The following is a 25,271-nucleotide window of genomic DNA, read 5'->3' as shown; positions in this document are numbered from 1 at the left end:
CACTTTGATTCAGCCGTATTCCGTGCCATGCTGCCTTTAGGGAAGGTTTGAAAAATGTCAAACTTATTATTATTTTTTTTAATAATAGATTATTTTCTGTAAACAGGCTTAGAAAAAAACTAATTTTGAATACTGTCTGGAAATATTTCTATAATAACATCAAGCAAAAAGTCAACAACAGGACCAGTGGGATTGCATATATAAATAGTCAGAAAGTCTTGCCCTATTTTTGGAGCTTTGACAAATAGAAATAAAAATCTAGTTTGAAGTAACGTATAACTTTTGCCAAGTGCCAAATTAAGTACAATGTGGGGTTATATGCCTTGAATCCATTAGATGCTCAAATACTCAAATGCATCACAAAGGAATAATAGTGTGCTTTTTCATCTTCAACGGTTATTTGACAGCTCTCTATTTACTTTTCATATTAAGATTTTACTAATTTAAAAACAGTGTCATTATTTAATTTAAACAATCAGCAAACCTGGTTACCATTGTTTTTAACTCATAAATACTCCTATCACTATCAGTCTTCAGAGTCCAGTATAGGTCAGGCTTTACTTCTTACAAATATGACACACAATTACCTTATAAAGGAGGCTGCTAAAATATGATGTAAAAGTAATGTTACATTATATCACTACCACTTTTGCTTGAGTTTCTATCTCATTATTTCTTTCATATTTATTACAAGTCAACCACAACTTGCTGTCATGTTATTTTCCTGCAATTTATTTTACAGGGTTAATACTGAGTAGTACGAGTTTACTCACTGTCCATGAAAGCAGCACTCTTGCCTCGCGACATTTTCGGCAGTGGCATTGTTGCTTCCAGCTCGCGGCCGTCGTCTTCTTGACCACAGCAAACACAAACCACCTTATATCTGCCGGGAAGATGCAAACTTTTGTGCTTGTCTGATGTTATTTTCCTCGTAATCGTTATCTAGGCCGTCCTTTTGATTTAAATTCAGGCGCGTTGCTAGCGTAAAGCTAGCTAGCTTGATTAGCACTCGCGAAAATGAATTCCAACACGCACGTCATTCAGGTGACAAATGTCTCCCCGAGCACAACGTCCGAACAAATGAGGACTCTTTTTGGATTCCTTGGGAACATAGAAGAGCTTAAACTGTTTCCACCTGAGTGAGTATTGTGAAATGTAATAGGTAAAACGTTTTCGCACCCAGCTTGCTCCGCTCACGCAGGGCTCCTCTTGAGGCCTGCAGTGTAGAGGTAGGCCTCACTGCACAACATGCTAATGCTAATGGTAACGTTTGCCCGCGCCAAGAGAACGCAGCTGCAGTCACTCCTCTTAACGATACAGCGTGAAGGAGATGCATTGATATTTGTCCCAGTTGTACGTGTCTTCGAGCGCCGGGATGTCTCACTCAAACACCAAAGATATTACATTTATAAAAACCTCTAAACTAAATTAGGCAGTAAATCCAAACATTTGATTAACTGAAAATAATACATCTAAACATTTTAGTTTTGGTAATGTCCGCTAAAACTGTCAAAAAATTGAACATCATAACCGATGTCAATAAAGTACTTATAGTTCTATACTGAAAATCTGAACGATTGCTTGTTCAACCTTCATCTGTCTTTTTTTTACATTACTGTAAATTGTGTAATTGAATTCATTTACGTTTTTTTCTGCAGTTTTATTGAGTGAACTGTTTATTTAGCAACAGGAGTATACTTACAGTTAATTGATAATGTAAACAATTGTGGATTCTAAGATTTGAAAGCCATGGCATTTTCAAGTTGAAATACTGTGTACATAAAGTAATCACATTTAAAGCAGTTACTTTCTTTAAGCTAACCTCTGGGTTCCCTATATCACAATTGGGCTGCTAATGAGCTACTGCTATACATACTTTTACGGTATCTATATTGACTACATTAGGAATTAATTCTTTTCTGCTTTGTATTTTCCTCTACTGAATTACACCTGGCTTCTGGGCAGGTAGGACATGTCAAGGACTGTGCCAACAACGTAGTAACTATCCAATCACAATTTCACTCACAAGCAACAACTGAAAGTAAAAGTTCAAAGCATGAGTGATTGAAAGTGATCTGTAGACTGTTACTGAGAGTTGTGCCAACACAACAACATAAATATATATTTGTAATACACGGTGTTGTTCTAATCAGAGGATTCATCAATCAGAGACTGGACAATATTATATATCCCATTAACTCAGTTGTCCCTTAGGACACAAAACTTCTTTAAGTCAGTTTGAAGAAGGCATTTTGGGTCTCCTTGTTTGTATTCTTTGCACAACATATCTGTATTTTTTTCCAGTGACTCTCCCTTGCCTGTGACTTCACGTGTCTGTTTTGTAAAGTTCCTTGAGTCTGAGTCGGTGGGAGTTTCCCAACACCTGACGAACACCGTCTTCGTGGACAGAGCCTTGATCGTGGTCCCTTTTGCAGAAGGTGGGTGTTAAGTTTATTCTTGCTGCGCTCACATGGCTATCTCTGAACGTACATAATGTGTAGGCTATTTTTGCTAGATATGCAAACGCTATTTGAGCCAATGTGAGTTTTTCTTACCAAGCAAATTTAGCTAAGCTTTTCAGTGCTTGGCAGTTCTAGGTATGTAAAAGGGAAAATGTACATTTGTGTCCATGTCTTACAATCTAGCTGTAAACCTCTCTCTCTGTTATTTGTGTTGTGGTTTTCATAGTGGACAAGTCATTTGCAGAGAGCCCCTTCCTTGCTGGCTGAAAGTGGTCCTCTGCTACCATCAGGAGATTAGAAAAAATAATGGCACCAGGCTCGCAAGCCCCCTTCTCTCTCTTGTCCTGCAGTAAAATATTAACTCTTTATTTTTTCTCTCTGTTCAAGGCATCTTTTCTTTAAAAAAAATAGCAACTCAACTATTGAGCCAAATGAGGGGGTTGGGGGAGAGGGTGCAGGGCAGTCTCAAGTCCTCACATCTTTAAGATTTTGATAATTTTTCAAATGAAATGTATGTCAATAAGTAGCCATGCACAAAACTAGGGATGCCCCGAGCAGATCTGCTCGGTCTGTATCAAGGCCGAGCAAGTGTTTAAAATAATATTGCTATCCAATTAAAGCTTGAGCCACTTCTGATCCTCTGTTTATATTTTTGGATCCTGGGTACGCCAGCTGTAGAAGTGACCTATTGTGCCTGAAACATTTAATGGTAACAATGAGTCTCAATTCATGATATTCACACTAACAGCATGCATTAGGGAGAGAGACCACTTTAGGTCTTCTCTAATTGAGTGACATTTTGCAGGTGTTGTACACCTCTGTCCTAAACTTGTACTGTTTATGTAACATACATGTGATTAATTTTGCTCCACAACAGATTACGTGCATCAGCATAGGGCACTGTTAAAGACCCTGCACATACACACTAGTGTTTTCAGTTACTGGCTGATTAAACGTGTTTTTTTAGGTTCAAATAGGGCAGGACTGTAGTACTAGGAATTAGGACAATGACAATCAAGCAGAGTCTTGCAGTTCCACGAGTTCCTGAGGACAGGTCTAATCAGTCAAATAAGTGAAAACGCTTGCATGGTTGTACTGTGGCTCTTAAAGGTCTGGCTTTGTTTCTTAAAGCAGAGCTGTTCATTAAACATACCCAAAATCCTTATCATAGTATTGTGTTTAATGTATGAAGTATGCTTTGCACAACTGCATTACAAAGTAAAATATAAATATAGGATCAGTTGTATGTATTGTCAGAATCCTGTTATCAAAAGGCTCAGATCAGAAAGAAACGGGTTCGGGACATCCCTACACCAAGCACAAAGCATGCAGGATAGATTAACTAATCAGCTGTGCATGCTAGAATAGACTTGAAGGTGTGTGCCATCATCTACCGTTTCACTAAGCAGATGTGGTGGAAGTTAATTAGCGAATAATTTGGTTATTAATCATGATAAGCACCCAAACTGCCTTTGGCATTGACCTGCTTCATGTGCCAAAGCCTTGTGTTATTTTACACTGTGCATCTGTATTTCCAAATTGCCACTAACACACAAGACATAAAGTAGTTTTAAGCCTCTGCTTGATGTTGCAGTAAAAATGCATTTTTTATTGACCCTCTCCACACATGACTCTGAAAGAGCTGAGTGACTCTCACGTTTAACAGTGGTGTTTCTTTTGTTGTTGTGTTTTACAGTTCTTTTTCCTGGTTCAGCCAGCCCTATATACCAGGCCCTGCTGAAAATGCCACCAACAGTTTTGTCTTCTGCAGCCTTATCCTGTTTCTCAAGTGTCCTTTCTGTTGTGTGTGTGCGCGCGTGTGTGTATGTCTCTCTCTCCCTCTCTCTCTCTCTCCCCCCTTTTTAAAATGTAAAATGTCAGATTACAAACTTAGCCTGTTTTCAGATTGCACAACCATGGATGATCATCTCTATAAGATTTTCCCTTTGATTATACTGTTTGGTTTTTCTTCAGCTTTGGGCACATTTTTCATGATGTTATCACAGCTTTTGCTTGCAATAGCCCTTAACTGTTTAGTGCAGTGTATCTTTGACATTGTTAAGTGTTTTCAGTGATTAACTGTTGGCTAAAACCTAGCAGTACAGTAGCTTTATAGCAGTACTTTATCTGGTTGCCAAGTTATTTTGTGGTGGGATTGTACAAAGTAACCACCAACAAAAGCTCAGAAAAGGTAATATAATCGAACCTTTTCTGTCTTTGTAATGGTAATGGTAAGTGATGTTGAAATGTACCCATGTGTCTACACCCAAATCATGAACTTGTTTTCTGTATCTCAATGTTTTTGTGTGCTTTATAGCGAAGCAGCCGGCGCGAGTCGCTTGTTCATAAAACATCTAATGAAAGTTGAGAGCACATCCCACGGGACAACTGGCTGTGCTTGCTTACGTTTGGTTCATGACTTAAAAAACAAGTACAGGTGATAAAATCTTGGCAGTGTTGACCACAGTGTGTATTGTGACTTTTAAAACTCATAGATGCTAATCCTAAAATCAATCATACTTTCACAAAAAAAAAAAGTCAGGGATCAAGATTTACAGACAAGACAAAAAGTGGATTTTTGATTATTTTTTATTTTTTTTACTACAGAGTAGTTAGACTGAGGTGGCTTGTCTGCAAGTCTTGTCTGAGTGTTTATCGATGTTTCCTCAGAGCATGCACTAAAATGTGGTTGTCTCTCTCCAGGAGTCATTCCTGATGAATCTAAAGCTATGTCGCTGCTGGCTCCAGCCAATGCCGTGGCAGGAATGATGCCTGGGGGAGGCCTTCTTCCAACACCCAATCCTCTGGCAACAGTAAGTTTGATACTCTGTCCTCCCTTGAGAGGTTACATTGTGTTTCATTCTGACCTTCTCTCTTTTGTCTTATTGATCTTAAACATACACAGTGTAATTGTGAGCTAAGTTTCAGTGATGGTGCTAGGTAGGCATCTTGCGTGTCAAGCTTTAAAATCCTAGAGGAAGCCGGAAACTCAATATAATGATTAAGTTAAATTTAACATACTGACAAGATGCTTGGTTTCGCTAGCTAGATGTAAATATAACACATTTGGTGACTAGTTTTTAGCTCTACAGAGAATCTTAATTGGGTCTGTGTGTTAATTGTAGATGGGAGGGACACCGTTCGGAGGGCTTGGAGCTCCCAACATGGAGCAAATGGCTGCCATGGGAATGCCAGGACCTAACATGAACCCCCAGGTGAGCACTTAATCAGCCATTGTCATAGTTTCAGAGTTTTAAAATAAAATGTATTAATAATAACAATATCTTCCTTGTATTTTTTAAGGCTCTTTCTGCAGACTTCCTAAAGCTAATGCAGTCCATGGACCCCAAGTAAGAAACTAATGCACACTCTGAGTCAAGGTATTCAATCCAGTGAGCTGAAATAGTGTTTTTTTTAAATATCTAAATAATTCATGGCACTTGCAGATTGAATCCATTAGCAGCTGGACTCAACTTGAATCCAGGGATGAAGACGGATGCCTCCAATAAGGAGATTGAAGAGGCCATGAAGAGAGTCCGAGAGGCCCAGTCTCTTATTTCTGCAGCTATTGAACCAGGAAGTAAGTACTCCGTTTCCTTGAGAATTTATAGATATGATAAAGATGTGAAGTATTTGCTCTATTATGGGATAAATCGGTATGTTTTACCAAGATGAAATGTAACAATGTGTCGTTTTTACAGATAAGAAAGATGACAAACGCAAACATTCCCGCTCCCGCTCAAGGTCACGGCGCAGACGATCCAGATCTCGCTCAAGACACAGGTAAAGACACCTGCCAGACGATTTCTGTTAGTGGACTCAAAGTATCAGATGTGAACAGAGAATAATGGGCCTTTAGTCTGTACTTAAATATATTTCAATATATTTAAGTTAACGGCAGTAATTTGTTGTATTTTAAAATGTGCCGCTTCTTAATTTTGGCAGACGATCAAAGAGCAGGTCTCGGCGGAGGTCCCACTCAAGGAGTAGGAGGAGGTCCAAGAGTCCACGGAGGAGGAGGACCCACTCTCGGGATAGAGGCCGCCGCAGTAGATCGAGGTCAGTATCTCCACTACTTTCCTTAGGATCAGTATGTGCTGCTGTTTGCTAATGTTGTTGATCTTGCTTGTGCCTTGATCAGGGACAGGAGAAAGGAAGAAAAGTCTAAGAAGAGGTCGAAGACGCCCCCTAAAAGCTACAGCAGTGCCAGGAGGTCTCGAAGCATTAGTCGGTGAGAGGGTCTGAGCACATCGTGTTTATGTGCTTTAATGTTGTAATACAGGCACACATGCCAGATACAACAGGTGTACTTTTAGTGTATTGCTTTATTCACAACAGCAAATGGAAAAAATCCATAATTTGTTGAAATGTCATTAGTAGCAACAGTTCTCAATATATATATTTTTTAATGATTGTATTACCTTGTGTTATACAGGAGGCACAGGCGAAGCCGCAGTGCATCTCGGTCCCCCAGGAGGAAGTTGTCCAGGTCTCCATCGCCCAGACGGTAAGTTGGCCTGCTCATTTTAAACACAATTCATCTAGAAATATTCAAAGTATTAATACAGAAAATGTTATATTTTTCATGTTCACAGTCACAAGAAGGAGAAGAAGAAGGACAAGGAGCGTGAAAAGGACCGCGATAGAGAAAGGAGGGAGGACAGGGATAGGAGCAGAGATGAAAGAGAACGCTCTACCAGTAAGAAGAAGAAGAGCAAAGACAAGGAGCGAGATCGGGACCGCAAGTCAGATAGTGAGAAAGGAGACGTTAAGGTAATTCAAGTGCGTATTATTTCCTATTACATTTTTCAGTATCCATTTGAATATCTATATATTTAATTTTTCATTGGGTGAAATTTCAAGAACGAAGCAAGCACAAGAATTCACACAGCTTTTCCTTACTCGACCCCTTGTAAATACAGACTTGAATTGTCTTGACAGGTGACTCGGGATTATGATGAAGAGGAGCAAGGTTATGACAGTGAAAAAGAAGTAGAGGAGGATGATGACGAGAGGAAGAGCGACTCCGACTCTGCCTCATCCCCCAAAGGCCAAGAGGAGGTGGAGAGATCTGAGGGCCAAATTCCCAAAAAGTCCAAGCTGAATGGAGACGATCACCATCAGGAAGACATGGAGATGAGCGACTAAGAACATCCCGAACCAGACCATGTTATCTTCCCACTGTCCCCTTTTATATTTTTAATATAGGCCACAACGTGTCTGTGCCTGATCACTCGAAGTAAAAAGATTTGTTGTCTTAACTGTAGAAGCATTGGGGAGAGGGGTGTAGAAGGAAAGGAGTCGAATAATTTTTGTAAAGATAAAAAATGACTTAAATATGAATAACACGAGACATGGTTTTAAATTGTCATTGCTGTACTTTTTTAAGATCCTTTTTTTTTCTTTTTTTTGTTGCCTTCGTGTTCAAACTTTTCCTACCTGACAGTAGAATACTCAGCATTGTGTTTCTGTACATATTTTACTGGTCAGGATTGAGTCCTTTCCTCATTCAGACTGTTAGTCACGCACCACCTGGCACCAAGTGTATGTCATTTTTTGGTTGCTGAACCGTTTTGCTTTAACTGTAACGCACACAGTCGTGTCTCAGCTGACCTTCCTATTTACACCCCTTTGTAAGTGTACAATGTAGATTGAAATGTGTTGTTGCAATGAAATACTTTGTTTGCAATAGGTTTTCCAAGGGAAACTAATAAAATTGGGTAAAATGTCAACTTGTGTCATCGATTGAAAATATTCAAACTAAAGTTCGACATGGTGCTTTCTGTGACGCCCTGGATTCTTTGGTAGTTGCCTGGCAACTGTGAAGGGTCTAACTGTATTCCACGCAAGACCCCCGTTAAATGGCTTATCGGTTTTACATTTAGTTTAACTTTAAGGACACATTCTTAGTAATTTGTATGCTGAACATCGAGTGCTGCTAGACGAATTTTGTTGTGAATTTTTTTTTGTTTGTCTTATTGAAATCGAACGCATCATCTCCAGTGAATGAAGGCATTTCTCCAAATGTCAAACTTTTCCTTAAAATCGTAAGAGGCTTCTTTTAGTAATCGTCAGTTGAAAGACCATGCAATACAAGCTGTTCCATATGTGAAATTTTATTTAGTACATTTTATATGAAAATAGTATTGACTTATACAGTTTTTGCTGTACAACGGACACGTGGATGAATGATGGTTTTCCTACATACGACACGGAAAATTTAATCGGTTGAATTAGGAAAAGAGGGTGAAATGAAATTTCAGAGGCACGTAAGCTGCACTTGCCTGTAGGGTTTAAGCTGCTCAATATGGATGTAAATAAGCAGGACACTTTAAACCCTAACAGCTGCGTGGTACATCTGTCTGTGAAACTGTTTGCATCCATATGAGAAAGCCTCATTAACCACAGTAGCAGCTAAACTCTCCTTAAGAGTGTAACCTTCCCAGCCTTCAGTCAACAAATGGACTCCCAATTCCTAAGGAATCTTTGTGCTTTTCCTCCTGTGAAAAAGTTTGATTGTTTCACACATTTAGAGGCGATTTAGCCGAAACTAGTTGAAAGGAAAAAATGACAGGAGAATGAAGATATTCATTTTTTTCTTTAAAACATTACAAGTATGTACAAAATAGCAACCACCAATGTTACAAATCAATAAACCCTCAAATTAACCTCATCTGACACAACATAAAAAAACAGAACTCTTCCTTTTGCAGAGCACATCATAAACTCATCAGCACAAAAGAAAAGACAACATAAAAGACCAAGCTGTATTTACATACTGTGCAGGGGAAACCCAGTTCTCATCGTGTGTAAAAATGGCATGAATGGTGTCGTCATTCAATCATTCCCTCGTATCCTCTCACAATACAATCCCAGGCTTCAGTTTGTTATATAGTTTACAAAGACGTAATAAGAAACGAAAGGCTGAAACACCCTTTGCTTGCTGCCACTCAGACAAACAAAGAGGAAAACTTTGCGGTACCATAAAAACTGCAGCATTTCTAGCATTGCCTTGATGAGACCATTACAATTCAAATGCAGGGTTAAGGGTTGCGTATCAAAAAAAGGTGCGTCTATAAACTCAGCTGAATGTAGAGTGGCTGTAGTGGATTTAAATAGTGCCCAAAAGTTCAGTGATGCTACTCCATGCCCATTAAATTCAAAGTTACACGCACACACACACAAACGCATTCACACACACAATTTCTTAATGTGCTGAGTTTGAGTGGAATTCTGCAAAAACAGGTTTTTAGGTTTTAAACCTACAAAAGAAGCCATTTCACTTCTCATTTTCCAAAACTGCGATGTAGTTTTGTGAATTCTAAATGACATTTTATCAGGACATCTTTGGAAACATTTTTAGATCCGATCATGGTCAATAATTTGGTTAAAAACTGTTTTTACTCACTTTAAAACCTGTGTAACAGGTGTATATATATGATAATATACAACAGTATGTTTCACTATTTTAAAATCTAATATCACAAAACTGAATTTTTAAAAGTCGACTTTGGGAAAGTGGGAAAAAAAATACCTAAAAAGTCATTTTTGGTGGAATTCCTCCCTAATGTGTCACACAAATGTCAGTGCTTTACTACATGTCAGTTTAAACACATTCCCTTTATAAACATTACTTACATACTTTAATACATAGCATCAACTGAACTGGTCATCTGTCTTCTGCTAATACCATGTAGACAGAAGACTCACCTGCTCGGCTGTCACCTTTTGATCTTCAATGCCCTTTCACTGAGAAGACGTACAGACTCTCAGCTCAAAGATATTTGCACTTCCTGCCTCGGCTGCTGGATCGAACCAAATTAGAAGGTGAGAGTTAAGGATCTGAGACATTACGTTTTTAAAACACGCCATATGTGCGAGGAGATGTGGACGCCTCTGCCTCCATCAGCTCTGATGAAGCCATTTTTGTTATGTTTGTTGGTGAAACTCTGGTCGACTTGTCGTTGTCTTTGAGGGTTGGGAACATCACAGCTGTCTCTGACGTCCACTTTTACCTTGTAGTTCAAAAAGTGTTTCTCTGCACAATGTTGCCTGGTTGCACGCTCGTTTCCTGCTCCAGCTTTAGAGGTTAAAGGTCAGGGAAGCGGCTCGGATCTTCTTTATAGTCGTTGGGAATGGTAAAAATGGACTGATCAAACTCATCGTAGCGAAACTCCTGAAAAGTCACGGTGGCCGTGATCGTAGGAAAGACAGGGATGTCTGCAAGCAAACGAGCAGAATTACTTATGACATGAAGTCTTAAGAGATATGCTTTGAAATGTGATCGATTTCTTGCAGTATTTTCAGAGAGTATGAGTAGGAGAAAATATAAAAGGTAAAAATCATATTCAACTTTTGGTTTTTTGCCTTATTTAATGGAATAGCTGAAGAGAGACAAGAAACGTGGGGAGGAGAGAGCGGGGGATGCACCAAATGACCGGCAGACCGGGAGTCGAACCTGCAATCAGTACGTCTAGGACTGCACCAACCGAGCCAATCCAGCGCCCCATTTCACACATACTTAATTTGGCTAGTAATTTTTTTATTTTTCATATTATTATTGATAGATAATTTTTTTAATTCTATCATCAATCTTACACAATATTGTTCTTTGAATGACTTACCGAGTTTGACTGGAAAGCCAGGGGGGAGCTTCATCTGAACAAACTCCCTGAGTTTATTAAAGTGCTTGAAGGGTGCAATGACCTCCAGGACGTTCAATAACCTGAAGGTGGACAAAACACACATGGCAACAGGTTGCAGACTGGAAACTACAAAAACATAAGGCTTCTTTTGCTGGTCATAAAAAACTGGGTCTTGGATTTTAGGATATTTTGTTAGATCCAATCATTTCTCCGGTAGTATTAACTTAATTTTAAACATTTATCCACCTTTCTAAGCTTCACAGGATAGAACTCTAATACACTGCCAATACGCAAACAACCAGTAATTCTAAATGTCATAAAAGTTTTAAAGCCTTTAAAAGCAGGCCGACAAAAAACAAAGCCAGAGTTCTTAATTTATGTAAAGTAAATAATAAATTCCAACAATTGGCACAAATAAGTCACATCCCTTTTTATCACCACTTTGCACATGCCAGGAGGAAAGGACCAGAGGGGGGGTTTTGGCTGCCTGCTTTTTAACAACAGAGTGGAATGAAGTTAAAGAGAAGACTCACGATTCAATGCCCAGAGGGAAGTCTTGACTCATGGCTATCGTGGCTTTGAAGTTTTTCTTGCTCTCTTTACAGACCAGCTCTCTCCCTAGATGAGGCGCTCTGCGGGGAGAGAGAAATATCAAACGGTCAGAATGTAATCACATCATGAGGAAGGGCTTACTTTTTTTTAAAGCAGAAATCTAAAAAGGTGTAGTTTATTTTTTAAACAATTCTATAACTGGATTTATGAGCTTTATTGTCACAGAAGTATGTCGCTCTGCTGGCTGTCATCTACGTTTTTCTTTTTAACTAACTGAGCGTGACTCTCACCATTAAAGGGAAACAACCAGCATTAAAAAGTGTATTACAACATTATGTGACATTAAAACTCAGATTACAGCATGTAAAGATTTGTACAGTAGACAATGTGGTCCACAAAATAAATAACACTAAACTTCAGCAATATGTTTGCCATGTAGTCGTCACATTCATTATACAACCGTTAGTTTTTACCAAGTAATCTGATTGGACAAGAGGCATTCCATGAGTGCTGATATAGAGAACAACATCACTGTGACTTTTCACTCTGTGTATCACTCCGCCTCAGCCAGGTGTTCTGAATACTGTTGATTAACATTACAGCAGACTGTGTATGTCTACATTGATCAAGCTGGTACCTCAAATCAAACAGATAAATATACATCATACAAAGTAGCTTATCTGTGGTAACATGTAGACACAGAGTGCAGGAGAATGTTTGGGTTGCTTGGCAACAACAGTCCAGTTTCAGTTAAGTTGTGGAACTAGTTGGGTTAGGGCCTGATCAGACAGAACGCGTATTGCAGGCTGTAAATCGCGAGGGGTACCGCACTGCCTTTTTTGTTGAAGCCTATGGTTTTTTCTACTGTTGTTAGGGCAACCACTAAATCATTAGTTGTCATTGTCAGAAAGAACAACAATGACGTCAGGCGCTTTTCTGCTTTGAGTTGAAGTTTTTTGAACTCGAGGCACAGAGTGTTTCCTCAAAAACACGAGGTGCACAGAGCGGAAAAACGTGAGCCGCTCTGCAACGCAGAAGCAACGTGCAAAAAGCGTCCCTCTCATTGAAAACAATGACAAAAAAGCCGCCCCAGCTGCTAAAACGCGTACGCTCTGATCGAAACTTAGTGGAGAAAAAAAACAATATGTTGTTGATTATTACTGTTACTACTATTTGCCGCTTGTTTAACTGTCGTATAAAAGCAATATCACACTCAAGGTTGTGATGTTGTACTGAACATCACGGTTGTGATTTGGTCGTGGGCACGAGGCTGCAGATAATCTTGATGTAATCGTGATGATATTAGGTACAACATAACAACCTCAAATGTGATATTGCTTAATTAATTCATCGGTTCATTTAGACACCTACTTTCCATTGTCAGCAGTGATGTATTCTTCCCAGGATATAGTGTTTGGTGAAGGGGCAGTCAAAGACTGTCGCCTCGCCGGCTGAAGAGCAGACAGAGATATAAAACAAACAAACAAAAAATACATATTCAGGTTAGATTTCAAAATAATGTATGACAGGGCCTCATCATTAAATACAAAACCAAACTGACAAAAACTTAAAAGTTGGCACAGATGGAAAACAAAATAAACATTCAACCGAGAAAAGTCTCATAGTAAGCTTAACCCATCTTTGTTCCATTTGTGCATTGACATGCACAGCCCAGGCCACTAGAGGGCCCCAGTGTATCACTTAACCTTTGTTTTTGTTTTTTCCCTCAATCCTTTTCGCATTCACAGTTTGCAAGTTTATATTTCATTTTCCAAAAAATACGGCTGTCTTGATAAAACCTTAAACCCTATTGCCAGCTTTCTGACAGTGACTGGCTTTAGTTTCCACTTTACTCACCCATTAATCGAAACCCTCAGCTCATGAATGTGTGCAAAAGTGGGAACAATTTGACTATTTAATTACTGTTGCACCAAGATCTTTAATCAATAAGAGTTAAAAGCAGGACCAGTTTCACTGCTTTATAGAGAGATTTGCTTGCAGTTGTTAAAAAAGGTGAGTGATGGAACAAAAGGCCTTTTCAGTGAACGCACTTTTCTGATCATTCTTTATTATCCCCTGAGACTCTTTCCCTCAGCAGAGCAGCAGAAAATGAGACCTCCTTGTTTGTATCCTGGTGTTCTAAAGAGATGACTTTCCCCCTCATGTGAAGTCATCTTAACATCCTGAGGAAAAACACTCGGGCCTTCCTCAATGAACTGTGGAGTTCTCCTTCAGCGTCAGTTTATTTTAAGAAGAGTCGGTCTGTTTTTGCTGACCCTGAATATGAACTGGGATGAGCTCCATCCTGTTTCTCCTCAAAGAGATTTTCTCCTGAAATGAACTCCCTGTACTTGCCAAAGTTTGTGTGGGAAAAAAAAAAGCAGCTGACCTCTCTTTCGAAAGCTGTGGTTAAAAATGGCAACTAGGGCAGAATAATGTACTTTAATGTCGTGCCTGACAAGACACCTGCTTATGCCATGATTTGGCTATATGTAGTGTGAATATATATCTTCCTCCCCTCATCCACTGCAGCCATCACAGACATGTTTTGGTGTTTTTTCTGTGGGCTGTGGCCTAGTTAAGCGCTTGCTCTCTCACGCTGTGTGTATCGGCTCTGCCGTGTTGTTGTGACGAGGACAGAGTACACACGGCCTGCCGAGGCACTGAGCTGCTGGTATGCTGGTCCCGCCCCTCCATCATTCCATGGCACCAGGGGTTTTAGCCTTCATCCATGTGATCAATAGTGTCAAGCCCTATTCGAAATCCTCCCCCACGCTTCCCTGTGTCCACAGGCGCAGAGCTGACCTGCTCTCCCTCTCTGTGGTAAACACGGCCACGTCACGGCAGCGGCTTATTTTCCTCTCACCCACTCCCATGTATAATTCCCCTCTGGTGGTGAGGAGAATCCAATACCACATCCACACCCTCTTCAACACAGAATTAGTGGGCACTGATTCAAACAAGTGTAAATAGACTGACAGACAACAGAGCACACTGTGATGAGACAAAGCCCGGCACAGAACAAGGGGCAGTGGACAAACAACATCCATTGAGGGTTGAGAGGCATTGTCTTCACTGTGCGTCTGGCTTTATGCTCAATGTTTAGACAAGGGCTCGGAAAGCAAACTCTGGAACATACTGTGGTGACGGGATGGTGGATGGGAGAGATATTCCTGTGAATCAGGTGCAGCTTTTTTAGCTTTCACCACTAGATGGCAGTGCTGGGACTTAGATCCATGCATGGTGGACAAGAGAGGGGTGGGCCTGTCTCACAAACAACAGTGATGAGGGGGGCAGCTTATTCTGCTTCAATGTACGTAACAAATAAAACAACAACAAAAAAAAAAAAACACGAGGGGAAATAGACAGGAATGTTTCAATAAACCGTGCAGAGTAGATCGACAGACTCTGGCAGGAAGTCCATGCTGTTTCTACAGGGTTTATCTTTGTACAGATAAGGCGAACTGGGGTGGGAACGGTGAGGTTTATTTAGTCTGAGACTCGTGTCCTACCCCAAGGTTCCAGCGGGACAGGACAGTTTCAGGACTGGACTGGTGGTTACGCTGCAGGTATAAAACAGGATGTTCATCCACTTATTTTACTACTAAAAACTCACAAGGTCACTTTAAATGTGCATGTTTGCTTTAATAACTTAATTTAGCTTCTGTAAGATAGTTGTAGATATAAAAAAAGTTACTTCTCTACAGACGGGTAATACTTTCCAATTGCACAGGAACTATCTCGTCACAGATGGTCAAACACAGATGCCATGGCAACTAACCCAACACATGTACCGCTTCATTACAGACAGGCATTTATTTTTGTTTATTAACATTATAAAAGATTTTGAATTTAGCTCCTCTTTTTTTGGGATGGGAAGGTGAATGTTAGCTACATTAGCTACTGTGTAATTTAATGCTCTCAATATGCCTGTGTTCCATGCACCAGTCTAGTACAGGATGTTTGGGATGTAGAGCTCCATGAGGCCCCATAACCTTCATAATCTCATCATGTGTGATGGCGTTACAGGCTGTTAATATGATTTTCTGGTGACATAGCCTGCTTTCTGCTTCCCCTCCTTCTCTCTGCTGAATGACATGTGACAATTAGCCACATTGGCTGCCTGCCTTACTCACCTCAAAATTCTGCTCTATGAGATTCCCTCCTTTGCTCAGGCTCTCCATGATGGCTTTGTTCCTCAGGATGTCCTCCTCGCTCAGATGCTCCCGTCTCTTCCTGGACTCGAGCACGAGGCCGTTCACGGAGTAGAAATCAGCCAGGAAGTTTCCCACGCGCTCCTGGAGGGAGAGGGCAGAGTTAGATAAGTCCCCCTCACTGAGACGGGGCCACAGAAAGCGATACCCACATATCTCATTTAACACTTTAACCCCCTGCCCTGCCGTTGTTGTTTTTAACTCTGAGCCTATCACCTGTGGTTCCTTCCTGCGGCTACCACTGATGTTCCTTAACACCATCATTTCTGGAGAGAAGAGTTAAAAGAAAAAAATAACAGTGCCAAGATCTGTTTACAGGATCCGTATCTTCCTCATCCTGGGTCTCTTCATTAAGTCCAGCACATCATCAGAGCTAAAGTATTTCCTTACTATTAGTTCCTCTGTGTTGTTTTTCAATTCAGACAAGTTTGAAGGCATCACCAGTCTGGATTCCTTTCAGTACTCTAAAAACCATGACATATTGCAATTTATGTTCTTATATGCTACATGCTTACTGCGATGTACATCCCGATATGTGCACTGACCCCTGTATACTGTTTTTCTTCCATTTCCTGCCCTCCCCTGGAATTTGATAAGACAACTTGTCAAGCTACTGAAATTCCCAAAGTTCCACAGCCAGGTGAAACGCTGTGACCCACAGCTGACTTTGGAAAAGCTGTGATGGTGTGAGTAATAATCATGTAACAACAACAACAACCAGAAAACAACTACAATCACTGTCACTAACCGTTTTGTCTTCTCTGAACAGCCAGCCGGTCTGCGCCCTGGAGAAGGTGATGGATTTGGTGGAGAGCGTGGCGGAGTACACGTCGCTGCTCATCAGAATGTCCACTTCCTCCTCCGTCTCCATCTCCGACTCCTGAACATACAGAACGGTGTTAGAACGGCTGGAGGCTATCTGAGCTCTCACTGGGCAAGAGGCGGAGTAACCCGAGGAATGCTCGTCAATCACAGATCTTTCATGCTGACACTCACACCTACAGGCAATTTTAATTAAAATTTTAATTGAATTAAAAACCAAGGAACTTAACGAGCATGTCTTTGGACTGTGGGAGGAAGCAGGAGTACCCGGAGAGAACCTACGCATGCACAGGAAGAAAATGCAAACTCCACAGGATTTGAACCAGGAACCTTCTAGCTGTGGGGCGACAGCACTAATCACTGCACCACCGTGCAGGCGAACACAATTTAATCTTTTTCTAGGCAAAAAAACAGTCACTGGTTCAAGTTTCCCAAATATGAGCATTTATGGCTTTTCTTTGTCTTAGCTGAGAGCAAATTGTTAAAGGAGCAGTTCGCCCCTGGAAAAAGCAACTGTCAGTCAAAGCTGTAATCGATAGAAGCAATAATATTTGAAACTGGCACCATAGCTGTGGAGAAAGTTGTACAACAGTTCCTGGTTTCGCCCATTCTACATTCCTACAACACCCAGCATGCAATGTGCCCCTCCCTCTGAAAGGAACGGCCCAGCGAGAGACGCTGGAGTGAAATACTAACGTTTACGCTGCAGGTAATGGCTCAGAGCGGTACAGAATCCATATACCAGTGGATCGTCTAAAAAATCTTCAGGTCTGCAGTCTACATTTCAAACCTGACGATTTTGAACAAGACATGACATCGGAGGCGGGCGTCCTAGATTGAGGAAGTGTAGTTTAGCGAGCTCCCTGGCTTTCCAGGTCCCATTGGAGAAGCAGATAGCGTCCTCCAAAGGCACAGAGCCAAAATGCATTTTTTTCTACCATAATGGCATTAGCTCCCCATAACAGCATGATAGAACTGAGGTTGAAAATCAGCAAACTGGCCCTTTAAACTGTTGAGTTGGACAAAACGAGATATTTGAATATGATTTTGGAAAATTATGAAACCAACTTTGTTTTATTTGCTGACAGTTTGTGAAAAAATAACGACAACAACAGGCGGGCTATTCATTGATAAAAGAATTGTCAGTTCCAGCCCTATATCTTGGTTTTGATGCACATGGCAAACTTTGGGTGGTGCAAGTGAGTCTTTAAGTCTTTCACGCTAATATCAGCTTGCGTCTCACTCACCTCATGGTGTATCCGCTGGTAGACTTTCTGTTCGTTGTCCAGCACAACAAAAGACTCGGAGGGAATGGCGTTGCCGTTGAAGATGAAACTGAGGTCGCCACGCTGACACTTCATGTCTGTGAAGTCTATCAGGGTAGTGTCCAATCTAAACACACACACACACAAAGATACAGGCTAGTTTATGTGTGAGAACTTGAAGCTGATATAAAAGAAAGACAACAAAACACTAAACAGGAAACAGAGTGACAGCAAAAAGAGCTGCACAGAGTTTCACTTTGGCCACATGAAAAACTGTAAGCAAAAAAAAGAAACGGTGATGGATGTCACACCTTTGCTCTGAATCTTTAGACCCAATGTTTATGGTAATCATTGCCATGGGAGACCAACAACACGCTTCAAGCATCTTTTTTTTTTTTACTTTGTCAAAGTGGGGAGTCCTGGAATGAGGCGTGACAGCAAAGAGAATCACTGATGTACTTGTGAAGACCAGAAACAAAGTGGTGGGTGCTGTGGGTAGGTATGACAGGCCTGACACACTGTAGCACGAGAATGTAAATGAACTTGCTGTGACAGTTTTTTTTTTTCTTCTTCCACTCTCTCTGTCTCTTTCTCTCCTTTTCTGCCTGCAACTCCGGGATAATAAGAGGGCATTTTGAATACCAAATTAGACAGCCAGGAGCAGTTTCAGAGAATAATGAAAAGCTCCACATCAAGGATATCTCATCCAGGAACAGCACACAGAAACACAAAAACACTCCTGTATGCACTCGGCTCTTTCATTAGATAGATTCAGTTTTTAGTTGATACCCAAATACAAAAGTATCTGCGTATGTATTGGATAAAAGTCTGCCCTTGTAACCTTGTAATAAAACTCAAATCCATATGCCCAAAAATGCGAGAGCCTGGTGTTACATTTTTGCCCACAAGGCCATTTATCGCAGCAACGTGGATCCACTGTCGTGTCAGCATGCGTCACAGTGTGACCAATTTCTGCTGACGCCCGTTATAAGTGAGCGAGGAAGCAAAATACACCCTACTGTAACTGTCCTTCAAACGACGCTCTGATTTAAATAGAAACACAGAAGTAAAAGACGTGTGCGCAGAGGCTTTGTGCTCAGCTTCCTCATACTGCCAGGCACTGATTTCACACCCTAGTTAACCAAACTAGGTTGAGGGGATAAAATAAAGGTAGAGAGGAGAGGAAGAGGAGAGGTTGTGCAGCAGATGACGGATAAATTAGCAAGCCTTAAAAGTAACAAAGCGCCTGGTTTAAGGTTTTATCAAGGGAACTGCTTTTCTTTGTCTCCAGAAATCACACATTTACATCTGTTGACAGGACTAACCTGATGTTGATGCCCTGCTTGTAGATCTTACACGCATCCGAAGGCAGGATTCTGGAGAGCAAAGGCACTGCAACGGGAAAAGATACAGTGAGAACATGTGAAACAGCTAAATTTAGAAAGCACACTCAATAATGAAAATCACCATCGCCTTCAAAGCCTCAGTAGCATATAGCTCTGTAGACTAGAGTTGGCACAAAGTGTGTATTTCTGTTGCTAAATATTTCATAACTTAAAGTGAAGTCACACAAAGCATTACTTCTCTTATTGTTCTATTTCTTTTTGCAGAAAGAGGTATTCTAACAATTAGAAACAGCTCTGTGAAGGACTGAAATCAAGTGGCTCCTTCAACCCAGCAGAGCGCCACATGTAAACTAAACAGGCCTTGAACATCACCAATCCAGAAACCCCTCTGACCCCATCATATCCGTCATATTGTGTTGGTTTAAACCATATTCTTCTCTTAGCACGAACTTACAAACGTTATGTTTAGATGACCGTTGCCACATCGAAGCCCTTTGCTTCTATGCAATTTCAATTTACAAATGCACTGTTATGCAACCAGTTTACATTTGGTTACTATCATGCATCTGTTATATAATCTCGCCCGCATTGTCAATAATTCACAAACACACTGTGAGTTCACAGACTTCAGTCCTGGCGCACACTCCGGGGGCCAGACTTGTGCAGACTAAGCAAAAGCTGCTCCACCAGAGGACACATTCAGTCGGCTGTCACACATTATCAGCGCTCTGTAACAGTCTATCAGGCCGCATTATGCGTAAATCCAGTCCGACTGGAGAACAAGCTCTGCTTCTGGAAATAGAAGATATTGCTGACATAATCATAAAAACAAGGACATCGACAGATTAGAGGATGGTGTGTCAGTCCATGTCCAGCAGGAGGAGTCGTTTTCAGCCGGGAGCCACCGGTGACTCCGACTGTCAAAGTCCATTTTAAGACATGTGAAGACACACTAAGCAGACAGACACAGACTGATTCCATCACATTTTCCTGTCTGTAGCATCCGTGTCAGACTGCACCATGGTAGATTTCCAAATAGGATAATGTCTGGGAACCTCACTATATATAGACAGAAGATGATGCTTGACTCACCCCAACTTTGGAAGTCCCAGTGCAGCTCCAAGTAGAAGTCCCCGAGCTGCAGAGGAAGAAGGCAAAAGAATCTCAATCTCAAGTGAAACTACAAGAGTGTACAAGGTGAAAATACAGGGCTTTTTTGTTCTGTTGCTGGGCTTTATGTGACAAAATGGTGCAACCAAAGCTTTTCAATTAACACAGCCCTGAAAAACAGTTAACCCTTATGCCCTTCCATGACAGATCCAGCCTGACTGACCCAACTTTAAACAGCCTAATTATCCTGTGAGGTGATACGATGGGATGAACTGATCCCGTCTTCACCACTGGTGGTCCCAACCTGGCCTTTGGTAATGATGTAAGGCTGGTGGGAGATCATCATTTCCCAGAGCTATAAAAACTCTGAGTGACGAAGCAGAAAAAAAAAAAGATATCTCTGGCACCTCTGCTTCATCAGCCAGAGAGGACTGCATCCCATCACGGCAGACACAGGAACAGCCAGGTGTGGATTTAAGTGAAAAACCCAGAAGCATAACTGTGACTGATAATTAGTACATGTTTACAGTGTTGGGGTGTGTGTGTGTGTGTACTGTTGACGTCAGCTGTAAAGCAGTGTGAGGTTTCATTTAGCCTTAAACGGCAGGTCTTCAACTCTGACTCGTTTATGATGGGTGTTGTCTTTGTGTGCGTGTGTGTCCCTTGTGGCCTTGCTTTGTTGTGATGACAGTTATTTGTAAATGACAAACTTGACTGATGTCTGCGAGGGATATTTGCTCATTTGTGGATGTGTGTTGTGTTCATCTGGCCCAGTGTTAATGTGCTTCGCCGCACGCAACGAGAGGAAGAGAGAGAAGGTGATAAAAAGAGACGATAAAATGGGGCAGAATAAAAACGAAAGATCTAATGAGCAGAAAACAAAAAAAAATATGTGTCAAAACTTCAGGAGCAGCTCGTTTAAACAGAACAGATCTTACTTCTTTCAGGGCTTTCAGCAGCTTGGGCCTCTTGTCCTCCACACTCTCCCTGGACTGTTGCTTCAGCTTCCTCAGCAGCGCTGTGACTGGAAGACACAAGAAAGGAGGAAAGAAAAGCAAGTGAGACCAAAAGCCTCAACAAAGAGGGAGCTTTTTGAAGCTTAGGAAAAAAGTAGCGGCTGAAAAAAAGAGATTTCTCCATACAGAAAACTGTTCAAAAGTTTACTGGAGACGTGCCATTTGTTCCTGTAACAGCTGACTAAGAATTTCTTCAAATAACCTTCTGCTTTACTCAATCTGATCCCAACAGTTGGTGAAAGAAAATCATTTATTCACAATATTATTTCTCCAAGTTATCCCTCCACCACGTTGCTTGTGTTTTGGCAAATCTTCTCTACATGGCATGAAATCCAGATTCTCCGAAATCATGATTAGTTAAGATTAGCGGAGGAACTTTTCTCACTATTGGAGGGCTATTTTCTTCCATAATGAGCTCTTTAGAGAGCATGCACCCTCTGAGTGAAGCCCCTCCTCGCTCATTTTACCGTAAAGAGTGTGATAGAAGAAACATCAACATGTGTCGAGAAATAATATGAAATCATATCACAAAACTAAAGCCACTATTTAAGGTGCCAGCTAGTATGCCTCATGTATTTATCACTGTGTAGTAAAGTCTGATTTTGCCCCTCTATCTGTGTCACTGTGAGGGCGTAAGAATTACAGGAGCACATATTGCCTGTATGAATGTACAGTAAGTCAGCTCTAGTATCTCAGGAGCAGACACATTATGCAAATCCTGGCAACAGCGACACATGCTCAAGGCAAAGATCACGTGGTTTACAGTAACGGTGGCTTTCGGTTCAAAGCTATACTGACTTCCTGGGGCCAGATGGGACAATCCCGCCTGCGTCGCACCAATCCCTGCTCGCCGCCTGCAGGGATCAAAACGTTCCAGGAAGTTCAAAGGAAACAAGCCTGCTAGATATGGAGCTGCCTGCTAATGAGCTGCACCTTTAACCCCCTTAATGACCTGGGGGAGCGGCATAGTCGCAGGAGACCGTTAACCGTGGCGGGTCGGATTAACAAGCGTTCACTGCTATTAAGCTCATTGGCTGCAGGAGAGCTGCATGTTTATGCTAAATAAAAATAAAGAAGAACTGGCTTATGGGAAAAGATTCCACACCCAACACGCAGGCATTTATCTAATGGTTATTTGCTGTTTATAAAGGGAGTGGCAGCGTCACTGCTCACTGACACATTTGTGGTGCTTTGATGAAGCCAGAAGGGGATTAAATGACGACATGATTGTGCCACTAATAAACTAATGAAAACAGTAATAACACACACCCAGACTGCCCCACATTTTAATATGACTACAAGCCTAGTGGACATATGGCACGATCATTAGCCTAGCTAGCTCCTGAGCTCCATGCGGTGAGTCAACATACACAAACATGTTGTTCATATTGTCTTACTGGTGCCCCCTATGAGGCAGCACAGAGGGGGCAATGACGGGGAAACAAGGCCAAATAACAGCCCAGGCACGCACACACCGATACACATGACGACACGCGCGCCAATTGACACAGACACAAGTACAGGACGAGGGTGTCTCTGCGGCCCGGCTGCCTAATGAGTGTGGACAGGCTCTGGATGGGGCTCCTCCTGATCCTCGCCGCCTCTCAGTGGGACCAGGAAAAGAACACAGTCTCACCATCTGGCCACGGACCACACAGCCAACACAGGCCGGGAAACTGTCTCTGACCGCTTTAACGCTAACCCAAACTGACTCTGCATGCTGGCACTAATTCACCCAGATAGTGATTAGGGCACGTTCCTGGCATTAATTAGGTGAGTGATCGCAGTAATTTCACGTCTAGGAGTGAATGAAAAGAGACAGTTTAAGGCGTTTAAATCACCACAAACTGCTTCTATTTAACAATTAGACCTTGGACGTAACTGGACTGTGGCTGCAGCTGGCAGGTCTCCCATGAACAGACACAGTCAGTATTGACACAGGTAGGCTGTGGAGTCACTGTTGTGAAGCGCAGCAGGCAGGAAACAGCTAACAAGTGATGTTTGAACTTACTGAGGCTGGGTCAATTCATTTTACAAGACATTTAAAAGGAGACAAAATGGCTGCATTTACTGAAGGTTACACAGCACATGGAAGCTCTTCATGTTTAGTTAGAAAGTACAAGCTGCTTTTATAAAGTACATGTGAATGTATTAGGGAGGGAAAAGGCTTCTTGTTCATGCATTTTTTCAGCAAGTAACTGAGCTATTACCATTTGTTTTTACATTATATTGTAGAGAGTACACAAACTCATAAGGCATGAATAATACCAGGCCTTGTCCATAGGGTTGTTATATCTACCACAGAATCAAAGCAAATCTGGCCTAACCCCAACTTGCTCAACTTGTCAACTGCAGATATTTGATGGTTTTAACATGTTTTTGTAATATTAAGACAACATAAATCTCTCTTTATCTTTTGATCTCGCCAGGGTCAGCCCTACACATGGGTCTGTATGTGACTGACTGACTAAGTGAGTGAGTGAAGGTACTTTCAAAGCCAAAGTAAAAAACAACAACAACAACAACAACAACAACATCGGCCCGGGAAACACTTCAAAATAAAAGCATTGTGTACAAACGAGGGAAGTCAGAATTCCAGATCGGGCTTTTACTTTGAAAAAGCATACCGGAAGTGTTGACCCATTATACTCTCCATGCCTGTGACATTTACCACAGGAAGAGATGTAAATACTGCTGTCGGAGATCAAATGGACTCATCACAATTAATTTTCACTGTGTATTGTGACCGAGTACCGCGCGCGATCCTACTATTCTCCACATTTTTGGCGCGTGATTCGCGCATGTCACGCCAGCATTGTGAAGACTCACGTGTTTTCATGCATTTCAAATGAAAATAAACACGTCCCGCAGCAGTCACGCACATGCCATGCCAGGCTTCCAGTGTTGCCCACAAAAGCGCACACTGACCTGATGCGGTCAGGCACATACTAGGTTTTGACCTAGTCTTGTTAATCGAGAATAAGGGCAGAAACAGTGAAAGCAAATCAAGCTGTTCCCCAACTAATAAACAACAACATGAGTACAGCAGCCTTTAAACGAGCTCCTGCAGCCAACAACCCAGCTGTGTGGAGGACAGAAATAGCTCTTATTGAGCAAAACAAATGACACAATCCATCTCTGAGTCACATTCTGCCTCCTTGTTCACATTAAAAGCTGTAAGTGACAAAAACTCAGGTGACAAACACGTCTTATCAACAACAACAGAAAGCGTGTTGACATCAATGGAAATGAGTCCAGAACAGGAGCTAAAAATAACACAGTGACATCAGCGAGTTAGGATTGGTGGTATTTATCCCATTCAAGAAAAATGTCTGCTTAGATGAAACACTGTTTTATCTTACAATCCCTAATCACAACTATACTACTTCTATAGCTAGATGATTAGCTAAGCACTTTCCTCACTGTGAATCAAACAAAGCTCTTGGTCTCTACTCTCCTCATAGACTCCTGACTCAGCTCATACTGAATAACTGGTCGGCAGGGCTGTGCGGGTTAAGCCTGTAAATGACTCAACATTTATTGAGCTGAATAGGGAAAATAGTCACAGTTTCCTTCAGCAAAGCTCCCTTTTTATGTCATCATGGCAGCCAGGTTAACTTTTATGGAAGGAACGCAAAGTGTAATAGTTTCTTACTGTGCACACTCAGCCTTTCCGAGCTGAGCTGTCATAAGAGAGGCTCTGACCTGTTACTTTGGAGCAACGATAGAGAACGCAAAGAGGGTCAAAGAAAACAACTAAAGTCCCTTTTCAATAATGGAGAAACTGCAGTCCCTCTTGTCTGCAGACGCAGGTGATCAGCGGACCGACCTAGTATAGA

The 25,271-nt window shown here is 41.4% G+C and overlaps 2 protein-coding genes across 5 annotated transcripts in view; one reads left to right on the top strand and one right to left on the bottom strand.

The window, feature by feature from the left end:
* The first annotated feature begins 800 nt into the window (after positions 1–800).
* LOC138606998 (serine/arginine-rich splicing factor 11-like) lies at positions 801–8,194 on the top strand. 3 transcript variants are annotated; one of them, XM_069679513.1, is made up of 12 exons: positions 801–1,139; positions 2,305–2,438; positions 5,166–5,275; positions 5,588–5,677; positions 5,766–5,812; positions 5,909–6,042; positions 6,164–6,245; positions 6,408–6,521; positions 6,604–6,693; positions 6,898–6,969; positions 7,058–7,235; positions 7,404–8,194. In XM_069679513.1, exons 1-12 carry the CDS (start codon positions 1,018–1,020, stop codon positions 7,608–7,610), a joined length of 1,380 nt encoding a protein of 459 aa, XP_069535614.1. In that variant the 5' UTR covers positions 801–1,017; the 3' UTR covers positions 7,611–8,194. The 3 variants fall into 3 exon arrangements, with proteins under 3 accessions (XP_069535614.1, XP_069535613.1, XP_069535615.1); XM_069679512.1 differs by having other exon boundaries at positions 7,058–7,244; XM_069679514.1 differs by lacking the exons at positions 801–1,139; positions 2,305–2,438 and adding an exon at positions 4,329–4,899 and having other exon boundaries at positions 7,058–7,244.
* A 441-nt stretch (positions 8,195–8,635) lies between these two features.
* Positions 8,636–25,271, bottom strand: part of LOC138607526 (ankyrin repeat domain-containing protein 13C) — a 28,292-nt gene continuing 11,656 nt past the window's right edge. Inside the window, exons 4-13 of one of the 2 annotated variants that reach the window (XM_069680150.1) lie at positions 21,355–21,440; positions 20,399–20,444; positions 19,286–19,352; positions 17,943–18,087; positions 16,622–16,753; positions 15,796–15,957; positions 13,031–13,110; positions 11,641–11,739; positions 11,087–11,187; positions 8,636–10,682 (exon numbers count right to left, since the gene is read on the bottom strand). In XM_069680150.1, coding sequence (XP_069536251.1) covers positions 10,552–10,682; positions 11,087–11,187; positions 11,641–11,739; positions 13,031–13,110; positions 15,796–15,957; positions 16,622–16,753; positions 17,943–18,087; positions 19,286–19,352; positions 20,399–20,444; positions 21,355–21,440 — 1,049 coding nt within the window. In that variant the 3' untranslated portion in view covers positions 8,636–10,551. Of the gene's footprint in view, positions 10,683–11,086; positions 11,188–11,640; positions 11,740–13,030; positions 13,111–15,103; positions 15,223–15,795; positions 15,958–16,621; positions 16,754–17,942; positions 18,088–19,285; positions 19,353–20,398; positions 20,445–21,354; positions 21,441–25,271 lie in introns of those variants that run through there. The other variant, XM_069680151.1, reaches the window with a different exon arrangement.

This window comes from Semicossyphus pulcher, unplaced genomic scaffold, assembly GCF_022749685.1.
Source record: "Semicossyphus pulcher isolate SPU_LCO1_2020_fin unplaced genomic scaffold, fSemPul1.0.p SCAF_4, whole genome shotgun sequence".
NCBI lineage: Eukaryota > Metazoa > Chordata > Actinopteri > Labriformes > Labridae > Semicossyphus > Semicossyphus pulcher.
This window is presented reverse-complemented; position numbering and strand designations above follow the sequence as displayed.